Source organism: Equus asinus, chromosome 4, assembly GCF_041296235.1.
Source record: "Equus asinus isolate D_3611 breed Donkey chromosome 4, EquAss-T2T_v2, whole genome shotgun sequence".
Lineage (NCBI taxonomy): Eukaryota > Metazoa > Chordata > Mammalia > Perissodactyla > Equidae > Equus > Equus asinus.
The window spans coordinates 23,936,109-23,954,834 of record NC_091793.1 but is presented as its reverse complement, the minus strand read 5'-3'; the positions used below and the strand labels follow the sequence as shown (position 1 = coordinate 23,954,834).

The 18,726-nt window shown below is 59.6% G+C and overlaps 2 protein-coding genes across 5 annotated transcripts; one reads left to right on the top strand and one right to left on the bottom strand.

The window, feature by feature from the left end:
• Positions 1–120: 120 nt before the first annotated feature.
• TST (thiosulfate sulfurtransferase) lies at positions 121–7,399 on the bottom strand. Its single transcript, XM_044780181.2, has 3 exons — positions 7,279–7,399; positions 6,039–6,670; positions 121–584 (listed from the first exon to the last, which is right to left on the bottom strand). The coding sequence occupies exons 1-3, from the start codon at positions 7,371–7,373 to the stop codon at positions 286–288; spliced, it is 1,026 nt and encodes a 341-aa protein (XP_044636116.2). The 5' UTR covers positions 7,374–7,399; the 3' UTR covers positions 121–285.
• A 104-nt stretch (positions 7,400–7,503) lies between these two features.
• MPST (mercaptopyruvate sulfurtransferase) lies at positions 7,504–15,419 on the top strand. 4 transcript variants are annotated; one of them, XM_044780149.2, is made up of 3 exons: positions 7,504–7,650; positions 11,014–11,635; positions 14,820–15,419. In XM_044780149.2, exons 2-3 carry the CDS (start codon positions 11,041–11,043, stop codon positions 15,116–15,118), a joined length of 894 nt encoding a protein of 297 aa, XP_044636084.1. In that variant the 5' UTR covers positions 7,504–7,650; positions 11,014–11,040; the 3' UTR covers positions 15,119–15,419. The 4 variants fall into 4 exon arrangements, with proteins under 4 accessions (XP_044636084.1, XP_044636086.1, XP_044636085.1 ...); XM_044780151.2 differs by having other exon boundaries at positions 7,509–7,748; XM_044780150.2 differs by having other exon boundaries at positions 7,644–7,938.
• Positions 15,420–18,726: the final 3,307 nt, after the last annotated feature.

Below are 18,726 nucleotides of genomic sequence, written 5' to 3'. Positions count from 1 at the left end.
GTGGCTTCCCCAGCTGGGGGCTGCCACGGAGGTTTCTCTCCTCGGTGGGGGTCTAAGGAACAGGAAGGAGACAGAAGGGTGGGGCAAGGATGGAACCAGGGAGAGACAGGCAAACACAGCTCCTGGGAAAAGGCCAAGTTTATTCCAGTGCTGCCAGGGGAAGGGGGGCTTGACAGCAATCCTACCACGTGTCAGTCTCCTCTGCTGGAGAGCATGACCCAGTGGCAGGTCACGCTGGGGTCACTAAGCACGGGAGTCACGGGCTGTGGGAGGAGAGCCCACCACTCAGGCCTTCCCGCCCTTCCACTGGGACACCCGGGTCTCCGGCGGGGCCCGGCGGAACCACTCGGACCAGGAGCCGTCGTAGATGGCCACGTCGGGCTTGCCGCAGAGGTAGGCGGCCAGGGCAATGTGGCAGGCGGTGACACCCTTCCGGCAGGTGGCAATGAGAGGCTGCTCGAGGTTCACCTTCTTGGCCTCGAACATCGCACGGAGCTCCTCTGGGCTCTTCTCGAAGCCGTCCTCCGTCAGGAAGTCCATGAACGGCATGTTGACCGAGCCTCGGATGTGGCCTGGCTCCAGTCCTGGGCGGGGGCAGAGGACAAAGGGCAGGACAAGGTTAGGAGGAACACGGGGGTGGGGGCGAGTGGGGCCCAGAGGCTGCCACCTGTCCTGGATATAAGGCTAGAGAGCTGCGCAAATAAAAATAAGTCTTTGCCCTTCCTGGAGCTCAGTTTATTCCTGGCCCTACCTACATTCAGTGCTCACGACTTAAGACAGAGTGTCCCCTCCCCCAAAACCAGCCTTGAAGGAGGAATGTCCACCATCCTACCTGCTTGAGAGGTGTGAGTATCAGCTCTACTATTTACTGCCCTTTCTCCTGGGCAAACCACTTCACTTCTCTGACCTCAGTGTTCTCATCTGTAAAATGGGCTCTGTGGTACGTACCTATCTCACAGGGCTCTTGAGAAGAGGAAATAAGATGATAAATGCAAATATGCCGTGCTGTGCCCATTGCTGAGAACACAGGGGTGAAAGGGAGAGACACGGCCCGGGCTCGCAGGGGAATGAGTCTAGCAAGGAAGACAGGTGTGAGACAGACAGCCACATAATTCATGACGTATAATGTCACTCCATTTCACAGACAAATACACTGAGGCTCAGCAGAATGAAACAGCTCACGTAAGGCCACACAGAGAGGTAAAGACAGACCCAGGACCAAACCGAGTCCCGTGGGTTCCTGTTAAGCACACAGTTGTAGAAAGAGCATGTGACCTGGTGTTAAACATAAGTTCCAATCCCAGCTCTCGGGCCAGCCCAGTGGCAGAGTGGTTAAGTTCGCACACTCTGCTGCCCTGGCCTGGGGTTCGTGGGTTGGGACCCTGGGTGTGGACCTGCACGCTGCTCATCAAGCCATGCTGTGGCAGCATCCCACATACAAAATAGAGGAAGACTGGCACACATGTTAGCTCAGGGACAATCTTTCTCAAGCAAAAGGAGGAAGACTGGCAACAGATGTTAGCTCAGGGCCAATCTTCCTCACCAAAAAAAAAAAAAATCCCAGCTCTGCCACTTACCATCAGGGTGACCTTAAGCAAGTCATGTCACTTCTCAGTCCTGAGGCCAGCCCACCCACCCTGGGGGGCAGGTGAGAATGGGGGCAGTGCAGGCCCTACAGGCCCCTGCTACCAACCCTGAGAGGCTTGGATGGAAGCAGAATGAGGGTCTAGGCTGGCTCGGGGGTCCACGCTGGAACTGTCTCTGCACCCAGTGAGGCCCTTCTACCAAATCTGGCTCCAGAACAGTCAGTAAGTGGGGCACAGGGGACTGGGCCGCTGCCAGAGCTGGCACTGCCCACGGGGTCAGGGCCTCGGTCCAGTGCCGGCAGACCCAGGTCACTGCTCTCCTCCTCGAGCAGCCCCCACCCAGGCAGTGGGCACTGAGGCAGCTCTGGGCGTCTCTCTGGGCTCCCTTTCCTCCAAAATTCCCCACCACCCCATTAAATCGAACCACGGGGCAAGGCAGGACCAGTGTGGGTGGCAGTGGGAGGGAGAGAAACTGGCCAGAGTGACAGGGCACACAGTAGGGCAGTCTGCAGCCATGCTGGCCCTGCACCTCTCAGCCTCAGTTTCCCCATCTGTGAAGTGGGGAGACAACCCCCCTAGCCCTCAGGCTTGTGGGGAAGTCAGCTACTGTAGGGAGAAGACCCCAGTGACCCTGGCACACCGTCGACGTGCAATCACAGAGCCACATCCCATTCCCCTCTCCCCACGTTCAAAGCGGGTTCCGGAATTCACTGGCATGAGGCAAGAGTGCCTTCGATTGAACAGATGGCCCCACTTAGAAAATTACAGCGATTTCCTCCTGTTGTGATTTCATCTTTTTGTCTGGAAGCTAATCTGAGATCGGACGTGTGCTGACCCAGGCAGTGAGGAACAATTGATCTGTTGGCCTCGAGGGTGTTCTTTGCCAAGAAACCCAACTTCAAAATGTTTCGGCATCCAGACGATGGGCCGGATTTAAGTGCGTTCAAAAGCGCCCGCGGTCGTTCAGTCCTGAATGCTGTGTTGTTCCGTCCCCCACCCCCGATGAAACAGCCCATCTGGTTACATCAAAGGCACCTCTGCCGAGTGAAGAAGTCAGGGGTCCCGTAGGCTCCGGCCCCCCACACTCGGCCGCCTCGGGAGGAGGGGTCCTCCTTCCATCTCTGCCAGCAGGGGCTCAGGCCCTGGCTGAAGAATTCAAATGAGCAGGAACTGACTGCCTGCGTGTGGGGAAGGCCGGATGAACCTGGCCCAGAGAACCTTGGAGCAGAGCCACCGGAGGGAAGACACACAGGGCCCAGAAGCCAGGGGCTCCTACCGTTCTTCTCCCAAATCCAGCTTCAGCTGCAGGCTCGTGGCTTTCCCTACCCCCAGCAGGCAGGCCACCATGCTCATAATCTCGGGCACCAGGTGCCCAGACAATGATGATCTCAAGAACTTTATCTTCCTCAATCCTCACAAAGCTGGGGAGATTATCCTCCTGCCACCAATGGGGAGCCTAGGCTCAGAGAGGTGAGGTGACTTGCCTTAGGACACACAGCAAAGGTGTGTAAAGTGAACTCAGGTCTGTCCCACCCCAAAGACTGCGTTCTTTGACCACCCTGAGCCTTGCTGGGAAAGGGGGCCGAGGCCGGGAATGGATGAGATGACCTCTCAGGTTCCTCAGCCGCTCAGAGGTCTGGGACTTTGTGGTCCAACTCTGGCCAAGAAGATGCCAGACAAGTGCGTGAGTAGACATCCCTCAGGTCACTGAGCGAGCTGGGTTTTCAAGGCCAGGAAAGCCTGTTTGGCTCTTTCTTGCTTTCCTCCTAAAGCCACTAAGGAATCCAGTGCAGGTGGCCCCAGTGGGCAGCCCCCGACCCAGGAGGGAGAGACAGGCAGAGGGGCCCCAGGATCCCATGAAAGGACACCAGCACCGTGGAGCTGTGACCTTTCCCCTGTCCCTGTGTTTGCTCACAGCAGTGGCCTTGAGAAACAGCCACGCTTTGATGGCTGCCAACTGGGGTTACGTCTTGGCCACTCTGTGCTCCCATCCCCACCTGCAATGTGGGACAGGTTCCGACCCGCTGCCTCCCCTGCAGGGCCGCTGTAGGTGGCAAGGAGAGGATGTGCATAAAGGAGTCCACAAATGAAAGTGCTCATTAGGCGGCCAATACCCTCCCTCTTCACCCTCACTGACCCCGAGGGGGGAGGAAAGGAGAATAAGGTTGAGAAAGATGCTGAGTGGATCAACTCCCACCTCCGTTCTCTCCTCCCCCACAGCTCCTGGAAGGTGCACAGGGTTCCTTTCATTAAGGAGAAGGGTTCAAAGGTGAGGTGACTCGCCTGAGGCCACACACAAGTGCCACACCAGGGCATGAACTCAGGTCTGCCTGACTCTCCCACCTTGCACCCCTCATGAACAGGACCACAGGCACCGGAGCAGAGAAACTGAGGCCCGAGGGGAAGCTGCTTGCCTACGGTCAGCAGAAGTGGTTGGCGGTTTTCTGAGGCCCCGCATCCAGCTCCTCCTGGGGGTCACTCCTCCCAGGGCTGCCTGGGGCCTGCCTGCCACTCACACTCCCCTGGGTGTTACATCTGGACCGTTAAGCCCACGGGGGGACCTCCCAGATCCCAGCCCAACCTGGGGACCACGAACTCAGCAGAGCCTGGTGCGCCTCTGCATCCAAATGTCTCGTGCAGGAGGCCAGCAGAGCCTCTCAGAGAAGGAGGGAGGGAAGTGCCATGTCCTCCAGGCCTTTCCCGGTGGCCCTGGCCTTTGCAGTTCTCAGGACACTCCTCCAGCCACTGCTGCACTGAAATAAACCCACAGCCGGGTGGGGGGGGGCCTCACTCTTCTCGTTTCTTATAAGGGACCCAGAGAGGCCAAGCAATTAGACTGAGGTCCCACCACAAAGGAGGAGCTGAGCTCAAATCAGGATCCCCGCACTCCAGATGGGGACTGGGGGAGGGACTTTAGAATTTGGGGCTTGAGGAGGCATTCCTGGGGCAGGCTGTTGCCCCTCTCTGAGCCCTACAATGGGAGCGGGGAGACTGGCCTGGCATCTGCACACTCTCCCTCCTCTTACTCTCAGGTTGCTGCAGGGCAAGCTGGGAGGCAGCTGAAGAAACTAGTGCCCGTTCCTCCCACAGCGGCAGCCGAAGTCCCCAGGAGAGAGGGCCCAAGGGGGCTGCTGGAGTTCTGCGTCAGGAGTCTCTGCAAGGTGCCCAACGAACTTGGATCTTCAACTCCAGGCCTCCAGCAAGCCCAGCAAGGCAAACACGGGGCCTGGGAAAAGCACGATGGGGAGGCAGAGCCGGGCGCTCTCCTTGCTCTGCCCTGCCGCTAACCAGCAGCCTTGACCGGACCCTTCCTCTCGGTGCCCCCCCCCCCCCCCCCCCCCCGGCACAGAAAGGAAGAGACGTTTTTTAACAAGTTAGGCAAAATGTTGCACAGGACTTAGATTCCCCAGAGCAGTCGACTGAGGACAGAGCCACTGCCCCAGGAAGTGCCAGCCACCCCAGGGGCTCAGGGCAGCCTGGACCACCAGGGGCCCCCAGAGCAGTGAGGTCCTGGCCATCAGAGGTGCCCAGGCAGGGGCTGGAGGGCAACCAGCAGGAGCGAGGGTGAGATCTCTGCGGTTCTGTTAGGAGATTCCAGAACCCAGCGTTTCCTCTCCTGAGGCCCCTCCCACCTCCAGCCTCCCCTTTGTCCATAGGAGAGGACTCCGGAGCCCACTCCCTGCCGATGCCTGGCAGAGGGGCTCCCTCCTGGCCTGGGAGCTGGGCGTGGGGCAGAATGGTGGTGCATGCTGCTTTAGAGCATTCGTTTGAAACTAGGCAGTGCTGGGTTCAAATCCCAACTCTGCCACTTAACTGTGTGAGAACTTAATGTCCTGGCACCTCAGAGTCCTCCCGTCTAAAATGGGGATATTAAGCTTTGTTAGATGAGATAATGCAGCGTCAAGGGCTTAGCATGAAATGGCAGCTGCTGTTACGGCTCTGAGGCAGGCTGCAGCTGTTTGGAACGGTCAGGGGGGCCCCGGAGAGCTGCAGAGGGAGGGGTGCTGGGAGAAGGGCATTGTTGATGTCCATAAGGGTTTCTGGGGAGCTGGAGAGGCCCTGAGAAGCTAGGTGTCCTTCTGTGTAGCAATGCATGTGTTGGCTCATGGACACAGCCCTGGGCATGAGGGAGCTAGTGTCTGGGCACGGATGTGGGGGGATGTGTCACCAGTCCTCTCTGCAGATGCCACCCCATACAGATGCTAGGTTGCTTGTTAGCGTGTAGCTATGGGAACACGCACATAGCTATGGGAACACATACGCAGGTCCTCATGCATCAGAGCTGAAAAAGCCTTTAGGCTTAGCTCTAACCTCTCATTTTACAGATGGAAAGACTGAGACCCACATGGGGGGAACTGAGGGCAAAACAGGAGAGGGTCCCAGACATCCTTACTCCCCATCCTTCCACTGAGCATGACTCCCCAGGGACCACCCACCCCCTGGGACACCTACCTACTGCGTCTGGCTCTGGCTCAGTGCCCAGGTACCGCCCCTGGGAACGTGAATCCACCAGCTGGAACCTCTTAGATTTCAGGTTCTCCAGCACCTGCTCGTAGGTCTTGAGCAGGGAGCGGTCCAGTGTGGCTTTGAAGATGGCCGGCTCTGGGCGTGAGGGCTCAGATGTCACCGGGTGGCCCTCCTTCAGCCAGTTCCGGAAGCCACCATTGAGCACAGACACCGTGCGGTGGCCAAACACACGAAACATCCACCAGACGCGAGGCGCGTAGAAGCTGCCCAGGTCGTCACCATCATACACCACCACGTGCGTGTCGTTGCTGATGCCCAGGCGGCCCACGTAGTCGGCGAAGCCCGCCTCGCTGGGCAGCATCATCTCATAGGGCGACGCCGCGTTCCGGCACTCCTCTATGTCAAAGAAGGAGGCGCCGGGCACATGGCGCCCTAAGTACTCCTTGCGGGCCTCGCGGGTGCCCGGGGAGTACCAGGACGCGTCCAGCACCCGCAGGCCAGGCCCCAGCTTGCCAGCCCGGACGGACTCCGCCAGCCACTTGGTGGACACCAGCGCCCGGTAGAGAACCTGATGAACCATGGTCTCAGCTCTGCACGTCACCTGGCGCGGATGGGAACTAGGAAAGAGACTGGCATGAAGCTGTATGTGCAGTGGAGTGGGGCCTGGCAGGACGAGCTTTTTCCCTGCCGCACCTGTTTACAGCAACCCCGTGGGGCTGGGGCGTGCAGTGGGGTAGGTTCAAAGTTTCCCCAGGACAAGCCTGCTCCGCCCCTCCCTGGGTCCCTCCCGCGCAGGAGGGGGTGGGGCTTGAGCTGCGGAGGGCTCCATTCGGGAGCTGGCTGGGAGGGCGACAGGCCCAAGAAGCTATAGTATTCGCCCTCGGGATCGTGCCAGAAAAGAGCAGCGAAAAGAGGCTCAAGGTTGGGGAGAGATGGCAACTCGGGCCTGGAGCCCGCTTTCCCGGGAAGGCAGGGCAGTAGGCGCGCGGGCGAGGGTCCGCGCCTCTAGCAAACCCGCCCACCGCCTCGCGGCAGCCTTCGCTCGCCCGCCTCCAGAATGCCCTAGTCCAGCCCCGGCTCCGTGCCCTGTGCCCAAGTTGGGTCCGGGCTTCCCGGAGCACCCCGACCCGCTCTCGTTACGGGAACTTTCCCCTGGATCGCAGGTGGCCTGGCCAGCGGCCCAATCCCGAGCGGCCTGCCGCCGCCCCCACCCCGCCGCACTCACTCGCCCTCGCCGCCGCCCTGGAGCTCGCCCTGCCCGCTGGAGAAGTTGGCGCGTTCAAAGCCAGAGCCCACAACAACCCGGCCGGCCCACACCATCGCGTCGCCGCCCGAGGGGGGACAGAGCGCCGCCCGCCGCGCCCCCGCGCGGTCCCCGCCCAGCCGCGCCCGCCCCGCGCTGCCCCCCAGTGCGCCGCGCCTCTCAGAGCCCCGGGGACCCGCCGGGGGCGCGGGGCGGCGCGGGCCGGGCGCGGGGCAGAGCTTGGCGGCGCGGGCGTCCCCCCGGCCCGGCCAGTGGAAGGCGCGGGGCAGCGGCGGCTCCGAGTGGCCGCAGCGGTGGGCTGTGCCGGAGTCTCCTCCCTTTGGCCCGCCGCAGGTTGGTGGCGGGAGGAGAGGACGGCTGCGGGCGCGGGGAGGGGGTGCCCTGCCGCCGGGGCCATGGCCAAGCCCGGAAGCCGGGAGCCCGAGACCTGGGTAACTGCTGCGGCGTCGCGCTGGCCTGTCCTTAGGGGGCGGTGGATCGGTGGGGTGCGCGGCGAGGGGCTCCCCCGCGGGGCCTGAGCGGAGGAGGCGGCCGCAGGCTGGGAGGAAAGGCGCGCCCCTCGGTTCGCCCTAAGGATGGCCGTGCGCGGCAGCCTGGGGAGGCCTGCAGGGGGAGGTCTGGGTGAGTGGCGGGTGGGGAGCCGTGCGTGGGGGTGGGGATCATCGGGTGGCGCAAGAGAGGGCGGGCGGGAGGGAGGAGAACTCATAAAGCCGGACAGAGAGGCCAAGGAAAGAGGCCAGCTGACCCAGAGGCTCCAGGAGGAGAAACTGGCAAAGAAGTGCCCGGAGTGTAACGAAACTAACGTGTGTCAAGGCCTGCTTGGTGAGGCACTTTGCTGGGTACTCGGACGGTGTTCCTACTTCCCACAAGAGGCCTGCGCGGTAGGCCAGGAGCTTATTTAAAGACCAGGGAGAGAGGCTGGCCGAGCCAGTCGCTGGGGACACGCGGTGGAGTTGAGGCAGCCTGTTGTCCTCCCAGATCTGAAAGCCCCGTGTGTCACCGGCTGCCTTGGTTTTCCCTTGCTCAGCGCCAAAGCCTCAAACTTCTGAAAAACTGCCTTTGGTTTTAATTTAACCTATTTAATTGTGTTTATATGATTTAATTTTTAACAATGGCTGTGTTTAACAACCGGTTGGCATAATTCCTGGGAATCCAGCAACTAGTTCTTTGCAAGCTGGTGGGACACCCCTGCCCCTACTCGGCTGTCTGCCTGTGCTGTTCCATATGCCTGGGGTGCTTTTCTCATCTTCCTTTTAAAATTTCTTTTTATTCTGAAATAATTATATTCTCACAGGAAGTTGCAAAAATTCATACTTTAGGAACATTTGCCCAGCGCATCCTCTGAGCTCTGTGCTGTGCAGTCGGGGGGCAGAGGGGTGCCGGGACCGACGAGGCTGGGCAAGTCCTCGAGGAACGCCCAGGCTCAGTGGAGCCCTACTCTTGCAGGGCCAACCCCAGATGGCGGCCTGGCACTCCCACGTCCCCGAGTGCAGGTGTGTGCTAGGGGATCCCAAGGTGGGCCCAGGGCTGTCCTTTCTGTCCTGGAGTCCTTCACTCCCACAGCATCCCCACCTGCAGTGGTCCAGGCCTGCCCAGCACACAGCGACCTGGTCCCCGCCCTTTGCCCTTCGCCCTTTGCCCTTCTAGACACACAGCCTGCTCTCCCAGACCCTCTACCTCCGGCACGTGCAGTGCATAATGATGGCCCCTCTACATTCATGATTTCATCTTCCCTCTAAGAGGTGAGGGTCGGAAGCCCAATGGACACAGCCCAGGAGCCGAACAGGCCGGACCTCACACAGCCCGTTAAGCACCGGACTTACTTGGGATTTGTGCTGACTTTGGGGGCCTCTGGCTCCCAAACCAAGGTTCTTTCTACTCTAAATGGATCCTTGGGGAAGAAAACAAGGAGCCCCAAGAATGGTGGGGGGGCGGGGCTGTGGTGGCTCTCACTGGGTCCTTCAAGAAGCGGCCTGTGGCATCTCCCAGCATTATCCAGCTGTGGGGAACCCCACCGAGACTGGGATTGCCCCTCAGCCAGAGCCCCCTCGGCAGCCTCCTCATCCTGAAGGTCAAGCTTCCGTTTCCTGGGTCCCTGAAAAGGTCAGATCGGTTTGGACTTCCCCCTCCTCCAGGAAGCCTTCCCACTCCTTCTGCTCCCCCCTCAGGCTGAGGTCATGGCCCCTCTGCTCACACTGCACTCCAGACTTTCCTCAGTTCTGTTGTCTCTTGAGCAGGCCTGTGGCCCATCTTTACCATCAGGGCCTGGCAAAGTCAAGAGTTTCTCATTGTCCAGCGCAATTCCCGTGTAGACGAAGTGGGTTCCTAAAAGCCAGCCTGTGATGGGACTGTGGGAGGGGGCTGGGCACAGGGTATCCCACTGTGGACTCATTAGGCCCTGGTCATCGTTGACCTGGGGCTGGGGAAGAAGTCCAGCCTCAGGAGCTGAAATCTGGCTTCAGATCCTGAAGCAGCCCCTGACCAGCTCTGCGACCAAGGGTAAGGAGCTTGCTTATGTCCCTAACTGCCAGTCGCCTCATTCACAAAACAGGCATCTTGATGCACCCTCTACCAAAGGCTGGCTGACCGGAGCACGCCACAGAATGGCAGCAGGACAGCCTGGTCTGGACGTAGAGGTTGTTCTCTGCACAGGGGGTGCACAGCTGAGGGGTTGTGCGGCGTGGACCCACTCATGCAGCCATGTGCCCCATGGGAACTCCACCTTTCTCTAGCCGGCACAAAGGCACCTAGTGGACTGGGGGCTGCCTGCACAGGGGCTCAACACGTTTGGAGCCTCCTGGTGCTGGAAGGCTGTGGGCTGACCTGTCACGGTGGACTGGTGGGCTGGTGGGCTGGCACACTCTCAGCTGCTGGCCAGCGGGGGAGGGGAGGGGAGCGGGAGAGAGGCACTAGGTCACTGTTGCTGCTGCCGCAAGAAGGTCAGGAGAGAAAGCTCAGGCTCAAGGGACAGAATCTGACCTTGCTGGGCTCCCAGGGCCTGCAGAGCGCATGTCCGTGAGAAGTCTGGATTCTGGTGTCAGACTGCTAGTGTGAAGGCTGGCGCCACCACGCTTAGCTGGTGACCTTGGTCAAGTTAGTGCACTTCTCTGAGCCCCAGTGGGTCCTCTGAGAAACAATGAGAACAATACCAAACCTCTGGAGGCTACTCAGCAAATAAGTGGGAACCTAGTCTGTGTCCCGCAGTGTCCTAAGGTAGTGAGGATTAAGTGGCACACAGCAGGAACTCAGTGAGTGCCAGCTACTATTCCCATGAGGCCGCTGATATAAATGTTTGATGAATGAGTGAATGAATTCCACCAGGGTCCCTGGTTGGTTGCAGGTGAAGCTGAGCTGCGTCTTAGGGAGGGGCTGCCATTTTGCCCTTACTTGCCTTAAAGTGCCAGCAGGTCTACCTGCTCCCCAGGAAGCAGCGGTGAGGGGGTCCCCTGGCCCTCTCCAAAGGGTCATGGTCTTGTGGTCACTCTGTCCTGTGTCTATATCCAAGGCCTGGCGGGGGAGGGCAGGGGAGGCCCGGTGACCCAAGTGTGCACTGGGTTCACCACCAATGGTTTTCCGCGTTCGCTGGACACTGCCCTCCCGGGTTCCACCGCCCCGGCCCCCAGCCCCAGCAGCGTTTCTCGTCCCCGGGGCCGACCTCTTCCTTGATTCCCTCCTGACATCCTCCCTGTCGCCCAGTCCTGCAGCCCCAGTGTCGCCGCCGCCATGGCCCCGCAGCAGCTCTTCCGCGCGCTGGTGTCAGCGCAGTGGGTGGCCGAGGCACTGCGGGCCCCGCGTGCCGGGCAGCCCCTGCAGCTGCTCGACGCCTCCTGGTACCTGCCCAAGCTGGGCCGCGACGCGCGCCGCGAGTTCGAGGAGCGCCACATCCCGGGCGCAGCGTTCTTTGACATCGACCAATGCAGCGACCGCACGTCGCCCTACGACCACATGCTGCCCAGCGCGGCGCACTTCGCCGAGTACGCGGGCCGCCTGGGCGTGGGCGCCGCCACCCACGTCGTGGTCTACGACGCCAGCGACCAGGGCCTCTACGCCGCGCCCCGCGTCTGGTGGATGTTCCGCGCCTTCGGCCACCGCGCCGTGTCGCTGCTGGACGGTGGCTTCCGCCACTGGCTGCGCCAGGGCCTCCCGCTGAGCTCGGGCAAGAGCCGCCCCGCGCCCGCTGAGTTCCACGCCGCGCTGGACCCCGCCTTCGTCAAGACGTACGAGGACATCAAGGAGAACCTCGAATCGCGGCGCTTCCAGGTGGTGGACGCCCGCGCCACCGGCCGGTTCCGGGGCACGGAGCCCGAGCCCCGAGACGGTAACAGCAATGCGCAGAGGGCCGGGAGATCCGGATTCTGGGGGCCTCCCTGGCGTTAATCCTCAAGTGGGGCAATAATCCTTGCCCCAGCCCCATCCGTGCTTGGGGCAATGACTACCCCAAATTCCTTGGGAACCCAGGGTGCCCTGTATAAGTGTGAGAACCCAAGCAGCCTCACCCCAACAGTATGGCTGTAGGGGGTCACTGCGGAAGGGCCCCAGAGGGATGAGGCCAGGTCAGGGCTATGCCATCCCTGAGGGTGATGGAGGTGGGCAGAGGAGGAGTCTAGGGCGTTGAATGGCAGGAAAGTCCCTCCCAGGGGCCAAGGCTTGCAGAGGGCAGGACAGAAGGGCGGTAAGGAGAGAGTGAGGTTGCTGCCCCAGCTGGGAGCAGAAACCCAATAGAGGGTGGTTGCTGGCTTGGGCTGGGGCAGCACCTTCTGCTGGGAGCTGGATTTCCCCAGGGAGACAGCCCACAGGAAAGCCCTGTAGGAGGTAGGGAGGGGTCCCCACAAAGCAGGGGGGTCCGTGGCCGCCTTGGTGTGAGCCTTTCAATGATGCCGAGCGGTGGGTGTTGTCGTTGTACAGAGGAGGAAATGGAGCCTTAGAATGGCTACCTTGCCAGGTCTCAGGAAGCAGCCGGCCAGGAGCTGAACTTGGGAGGCCGTCCATTTAACGCAGGGAGCGGTTGTTCCCAAGCCATTTCTCTCCTGCCCGCTTCGGGGGGCGGGGGGCAGTGCAGGGAATTTGCTACTTCCTCTGGGAAGCTCTCCCTGAATGGCATCCCCCAGGCCCCTGGGTTGGGGCATCGGGGTTGGATCTTCTGTCCTGTGCTTTCAGAGCAGCTTGGGCTCACCCTGTCCTAGCACTGTTTAAGATGGCCCCAGGGCAAGGACGGCCCATGCTCCCAGTGCATCCTAAAGGCTAAGCTGGTAGCTAGCACGGAGTCAGTGCCTCAGAGAGGTTTGGCAAATTCCGAAGGTCCCTGCAGAGCAATATTGACATTAGGTCAAACCAAATGAAACTGCTCATCTCCAGCAGTTTTTGAACCTACACAGGCAGCAATTTCGTATGGTTCAGCCTAATAAGGACGCCACCTTGAACCTGTTGGGTCCTGCAGCTCAGCCCCCAGTGGGAGGGGATGGAGCAACATAGGGCAGGAAGCCAGAGCCAGACCTGGGTTCAGAGCCCTCCCCCAGGCTGCACTGGCTGTGTGACACCTGGCAGGTCACCTGATCTCTGAGCTGCTGCTTCTGCATATGTGAAGTGGAGCAGAACATGGAACAGAAAGGATGTGGTGGGGGTCAAATGTTAAATGAGAGCAAGTGTGTAAAGCAGCCAGCTCCGTGTTTGCACACACAGGATGCACTCAAGAAATGGGAAGTGATACAATTAACGTGTGCGTCTCTGGTTACGGCTCTTTACAGAGGTGATTAATGCTCGCCTCAGTCATGCTTGCTCGTCTGTAAAATGGGGGATAACGATGCGCACCCAGCGGGCCTGTTGTCAAGGTGGACCCAGCTGGTATGCGTAGCAGCTCCATGTGAATCAGTGGAGGAGATCACCGTCCCATCATTCCTGCCCCACAGCCTGAGACTGGCCAGTGCACCTGTAATTTGCCACATCGGCCCAGCGTGGGGAGGAAGCATGCCTTGGTGGGGTTCAAGGTGTGGGGACAGCCTTGCTCCGACTGTGGCCATGCTGGGCTGAGAGCTTGCTTTTCTTCCTTTCTCCGGCCTGGTCTCTAGGTAATCACTCTGACTGAGCCCAGTTTCTGCATCTGTTAAGTGGGGATGCAGGATGCCTTCCAGCCAGCCATGGACTCAGAGTGCTGTCTGTCCACTAAGTCCTGAGAATAGATACCAACATGGGTCAGCAGCTCCCTGTGGGAGTGTCACCCCACTGTGAGGGGAAACTGAGGCAGAAGCCGCCCTAGAGTCAGAATGGCCAAAATTGGACCCATTGACTATGAGGGTTCATTTTGTTGCCAATCTCAGTTCCTGGCATGAAAATGGGAATGTCAGTAACACTGCCTAATGGGGGATGGTGGAAATGAAATGGCCAGTGGTGGAAAGGAAATGTGTGTCGGGAGCCCAGGGCAAGTTTCCAGAGATGTGGGTAAAGGGCTGACCCTCTCAATGAATGGTCACCAGCCTTGCCCAGGTTCTTCATGCTACGATCAAAACGGTCTTTTGAAGACAGAAGTCTGATTTCCCCTCGTGGTCCTGTCGAAGCCCGAGTCCTAATCCAGGCTTGCCGAGAGGCTCCCAGCCCCTTGGTTCCCTGGGTCCTCGGCCTCCCTACTGTCTGGGCTTTCACCACGATCACCTTTAACCCCTCTAAGCACCATGGGATTTCATCCTCTGTCCCCAAGGACTCCGTCTGCCTGGGGTGCTCAGCCCCCACCACCCAGACCCCTCAACCTGGCTGAATCCTCCTCTCCCTTCAGGGCTTTCTCAGAGAAGCTTTATGGCCCTCCCGCCTCCCAGGTTGTGCGGCCTGCTGGTCAGCAGCACAGCCTCTGGGGCCCCTCTCCCCCTCCAGACTCGGGCGAGCGAGTTCGTGTGCCTAGTCTCCTCATCTGTACCAACGGAGGATAGTAATTTCTTTCGCATAGAGCTTGCGGAGGATGAAAGGAGAAAATACGCCGCGGGGCTCAGAACTGTGCCTGGCACAACATGAGCCCTCAGTAACATCAGCGGGTATTGTTACTATTAGTATCTTTTATAATGTGCCCCCATGGCACCCCGTGGGGCTTTTGGTAACACCCATGTCACCTGTAATTATTTGGTGATTGCCTGTCTGCCAGGCCACATCAAAACTCCTTGGCTGCGAGTGCTGTAGGCCCCAGTAAGGCAGAGGTCTTGTTTATCTTTGTTGTCCCCATGCACATAGTCGGTTATCAGGAGGTGGGGGTGGGGGTGGCAGAGTGGGGCTCTGAGTCGAGTCTTAGGTTCGGATTCCAGCCAGCAATTTGCTGGCTGCAGGACCTTGGGTGATGCTGACCCTCAGCATCTCCGTCTGTAAAATGGAAATGTCTGTGCAGAGCGCCTGCGTCTCCTGGTGTGCGGACTATAAGAGATGAGGCGTATAGAAGGTTTCGGGCTGTGGCTGTGAGGGGGCCTCTGGGAGTGCAGGGGGCCATTCATACCAACCCTCACTTTGTTCCTGCCCTCCTGCAACAGGCATCGAACCCGGCCACATCCCTGGCACCGTGAACATCCCCTTCACGGACTTCCTGACAGACGAGGGCCTGGAGAAGAGCCCCGAGGACATCCGCCGCCTGTTCCAGGACAAGAAGGTGGACCTGTCCCAGCCGCTGGTGGCCACATGTGGCTCCGGTGTCACAGCCTGCCATGTGGCACTTGGGGCCTACCTCTGCGGCAAGCCCGACGTGGCCATCTATGATGGCTCCTGGGTGGAGTGGTACATGCGCGCGCAGCCAGAGGAAGTCATCTCAGAGGGCCGGGGGAAGACCCTCTGAGGCTGGGCAGGACGCAGGAAGCTCGGGGAACACTCAGCCACCAGCTGTGCGCAGCCTGGTTGTTCAGACTCTGCTTTGACCGGGAGACTCTTTCTTCCTCCAACTCGAGTGGCACATAGGGCGACATCCCAGAGGCCAGGAATTCGGTTGACTTGTGGGTACCCAGTGGAGGCAGGAGATAAGGTGGCGGTGGCACATGGGGCCGGGAGCTGCCCACATGGTGCTGAGCTGGGTTGCAGCCCTACCTCCTGTCTGTCTTGCTCTTGAGGAAATAAAACAGCCAAGTGCTAAATCCTTCTAACTGTGGGGTGGCCTCAGTTTTCCTCAGGAGCCAGGGGTTCCAGCATGCCCAGCAAACAGAGCTCCGTGGAGCCTGGGGGTCTTGGAGATCCTGTCCCTGACTTCTGATCTGTGCTGGGGCCCCAGCACCCTTCCATTCCTGCCACCAGAATACCCCCAGTCAACCGCCCTCCACCCTATAGTGCCGGGGGTCGACCTTCTGGCTTCTGGGCTATTTAAGGTGCATCTTGCTGTGATGTGTCTGGAGTCCCACCCAAAGCCCCCCACAGGTAAGCAGTACATCTCATTTCAAGCCAGGTGGGTCCAGATCTTAGTAGGAGGCTGTAGCCCCCCGAGGAGGCCTGTGCCGGCCCGGCCAGGGTGCTCTGGAGAAGGGCTGCGTTTAGCCACACTGGAAGAGAATCTAGTTCGAGACTCTGGGAGCCCTCTCTTGGATGCTCGCCTCTGGAGCTCGCAGGGGGTGGGCGGACCCCTGGACTTGATCCTTTCTGCTCAGAGACCCTCTCCCCCCAGGCTTCCCGAGGGTGGGGGCTCCGCTCTCCTCCGTCTGTGTTTGTCCTTGGTGCAGAGGCAGACATAGAAGACCCCAGAGACCCCCATCAGAACCTGGGCCACCCCTCCCCATCTTCAAGCCCCCAAGGTGCCTCTTGCCACCAAAGGGCCAGTGTCAGCCGGTACTGGAGGGAACCCCAGAAAGGGGGAAAAAAAAAAAACCAGAAAGGGGCAGTGACTTAGCCAAGGCCACAGGATGGAGTTACCACAGAGCTGGCAACAGACCCCGAGCTCCTGACTCCGAATTGACTCCTTTTCACCTACAACCCCCATCCCGCTTCCTCTGATGCTGAGTCACCTCCCGAGGCCACAGGGAGGGCACAGCCACCAGGGCAGAGTGCTGGTTTTCTGAATGAGAGCCCTAACGTAAGTCCCAACCTCTGCGAGCCGCAGCTTCGCCATCTGTAGGACGGGAATCATCTGTACTTCAGGAGAAGCGATTTCAGACAAGGGCCTGGCCAAGAGCCCACTGCAGGGTCCCATCGTTCCAGCCCAGGGTGCCCCACATCGTTCCAGCCCAGGGTCCCCCCATCCTTCCAGCCCAGAGTCCCCCCCATCCTTCCAGCCCAGGGTCCCCCCCATCGTTCCAGCCCAGGGTCCCCCCAGCACTGACGTTGGGCAGATCCTTGTTCCTTGTGGGGCTGTCCTGTGCCTTGTAGGCTGTTTAGCAGCATTTCTGGCCTCTGCCCACTAGATGCCAGTAGCACTGCTCAGTTGTGACAACCAAGAAACACCTCCAGATGTCACCAAATGCCCCCTGGGGGCAAAATCAGCCCCAGTTGAGAACCACTGCTGTAGGAGCGAATTACACAGTTGACCACAGCAGTCGGGAGCAGTGTAGATAGGGATGGCGGGTTGGAGGGATCCTTTCCCCCGGAGACTGAATTTAGCAGTTTAGAAACCGGCCTCGCGTACTGGTCTCAGACAGGCCTCGGTTTCTCTCTCGGGAATGTCCCTGCTGCAAACACATGTGAGCTCCTGCTCTGGCTTCTGTCTCAGCTACCCCGTGCAAGGCTGCCTGGCCCTGGATGCACTGCTGAGCTCTCGGAACCTCGGTTTGTTCATCTTTAAAATGGGAACAATAGTACCTTCCTGGAGCAATATGGGGATTAAATGAGAGGATCCATAGAAACTGTTTAGCTGGGTGCCAGGCACAGAGTAAACATCACGTGTTTTTGTTATTTTTTAAAGGACTTCTACTTATTCAGTGTGATGAGTGCCTCCTGTACTTCCAGCCTTGGGGGAGAGAGAAGAACAGATATGAGAATTGTTCCTGCCCGGGAAAGGCTTGCCAGCCAGGGAGGAGAAACAAGCCCATCATATTGTATTTCCAGAGAGAAGAGAGTACTGTGAAATGATCTATTTTGCAGTTGAGAAAGCAAACTCAGAGAGGTTGAGTGGTTTGCCTAAGGGCACAAAGCTAGTTCAAGAGAGGAGCCGAACTGGAGGTAGTGGGGTAGGGGCCTCTCCAGTGAGTCTTGCTTTGGGTGCGTGAGGTCGGGGCAGGGAGGGGTGTCCAATTTCAGGATCAAGGGGAGAATGGAATGGAACTGGGGGTTTGGAAACACATGTGACAAGCTCATGGGAAATGCCCAAGGGTCTCCCCAGCTCCAAGAGGAGACCCCTTGAGCCATGGGGCTTAGCCAAGGGGGCTTGGTTAGGTTCCCCCCACCTCAGTCCACCCCCAGCAAGGAGCCCAGGCTGGTGGGAGCCAGGGCTTGTCCTCCTGGGAAGGTCTTCGTTGGGTCTGAACAGGCTCAGAGCCGACCGGATGCGGGCGAAGGAGCTGGAGGCCGGCCTTGCTAGGACTTTCGGGGCTGCAGGCTAACTTCGCAGGAGTTTGCTAGGGGTGACCCGGGCCACCCGCCAGGGCTCTGCCCTGCCCACTGCAAGCCTGAAACCCCGAATAACAAGCCAGTCGCTGCAGGGACCTGCCCGCCCCACCCACCCCTGTGTCCAGGAGGGAACTTGCAACACCGGACAACAGGGCGAGGAAACTTCTGCCCACCTGGCAGTGTTTGCTGAGCACCTCTGTGTCCGGGCCAGCTGGAGGGCTCCCAGCCTTGTCTGGCCAGCTGTGCCAGCGCGCGTCCATTCCCTGGATTGTCGCCTCGAGGGAGCATGACTCGAAGCCCTGCCCCACACCGTGGCCTAGATAATGCTGATTTGGTCCTGGTGCCGTGGAGTCAACTCTGCATGAGGCCCCCGCAGGTCTGCCTTCCAGACACTTCTGGTCAGAGCCTCAGTCTTGTTTGAAAAGTGAGAGCAAACCGCCCTGCAGCTCACAGAGTGGGCCCGAGGTCAGATAAGGCAGAGCCCAGAACAGCGTGAGGTGTCCCTCCTCCTGGGATAACCCAGCCGTCTAAGCAGAATGGGGCTTTGTCAGCCTTGACTCGTGGGGGAGGAGTCTCTCAGGAGGGGGTGACATTTTTAGGTTAACTGAAGCTTTATAATTTTAAGCACTGAAATTTTTAACGTATTAGCCTGTCAGGGGATGGAACGTGGGAGACGGAGGGTCCCTGAGCTCTCAGCGGTGGTTTGACCACTTCACTGCCCAGTGATGCCTTCAGGGGCTGTGCGCCCCTAAACTAAAGGGCCCCCACTGGTGTGCCTTCCCAGGACGCATGGCCTTGTGACTCCAAATGGCCCCTTGCTGGCTGACCTTCCTCTCTACCCCCCCACTCTCCACAGTCCCCACGTGCTGCTGGGGGGGCCCACTCTCTGGATGACGCCACCATTCCAGGGGCTTACACCAC

What these genes read in the sequence shown, in the direction of transcription:
- TST (XM_044780181.2), bottom strand. Translation starts at nt 7,373, where the DNA reads ATGGTGTGGGCCGGCCGGGTTGTTGTGGGCTCTGGCTTTGAACGCGCC. An exon ending in CAGGGCGGCGGCGAGGGCGA is followed by an intron (nt 6,671 to 7,278) that starts GTGAGTGCGGCG and finishes TCTCTTTCCTAG; the next exon opens with TTCCCATCCGCGCCAGGTGA. An exon ending in GCCAGAGCCAGACGCAGTAG is followed by an intron (nt 585 to 6,038) that starts GTAGGTGTCCCA and finishes GCCCCCGCCCAG; the next exon opens with GACTGGAGCCAGGCCACATC.
- MPST (XM_044780151.2), top strand. Translation starts at nt 7,713, where the DNA reads ATGGCCAAGCCCGGAAGCCGGGAGCCCGAGACCTGG. An exon ending in GCCGGGAGCCCGAGACCTGG is followed by an intron (nt 7,749 to 11,013) that starts GTAACTGCTGCG and finishes CCTGTCGCCCAG; the next exon opens with TCCTGCAGCCCCAGTGTCGC. An exon ending in GGAGCCCGAGCCCCGAGACG is followed by an intron (nt 11,636 to 14,819) that starts GTAACAGCAATG and finishes CTCCTGCAACAG; the next exon opens with GCATCGAACCCGGCCACATC.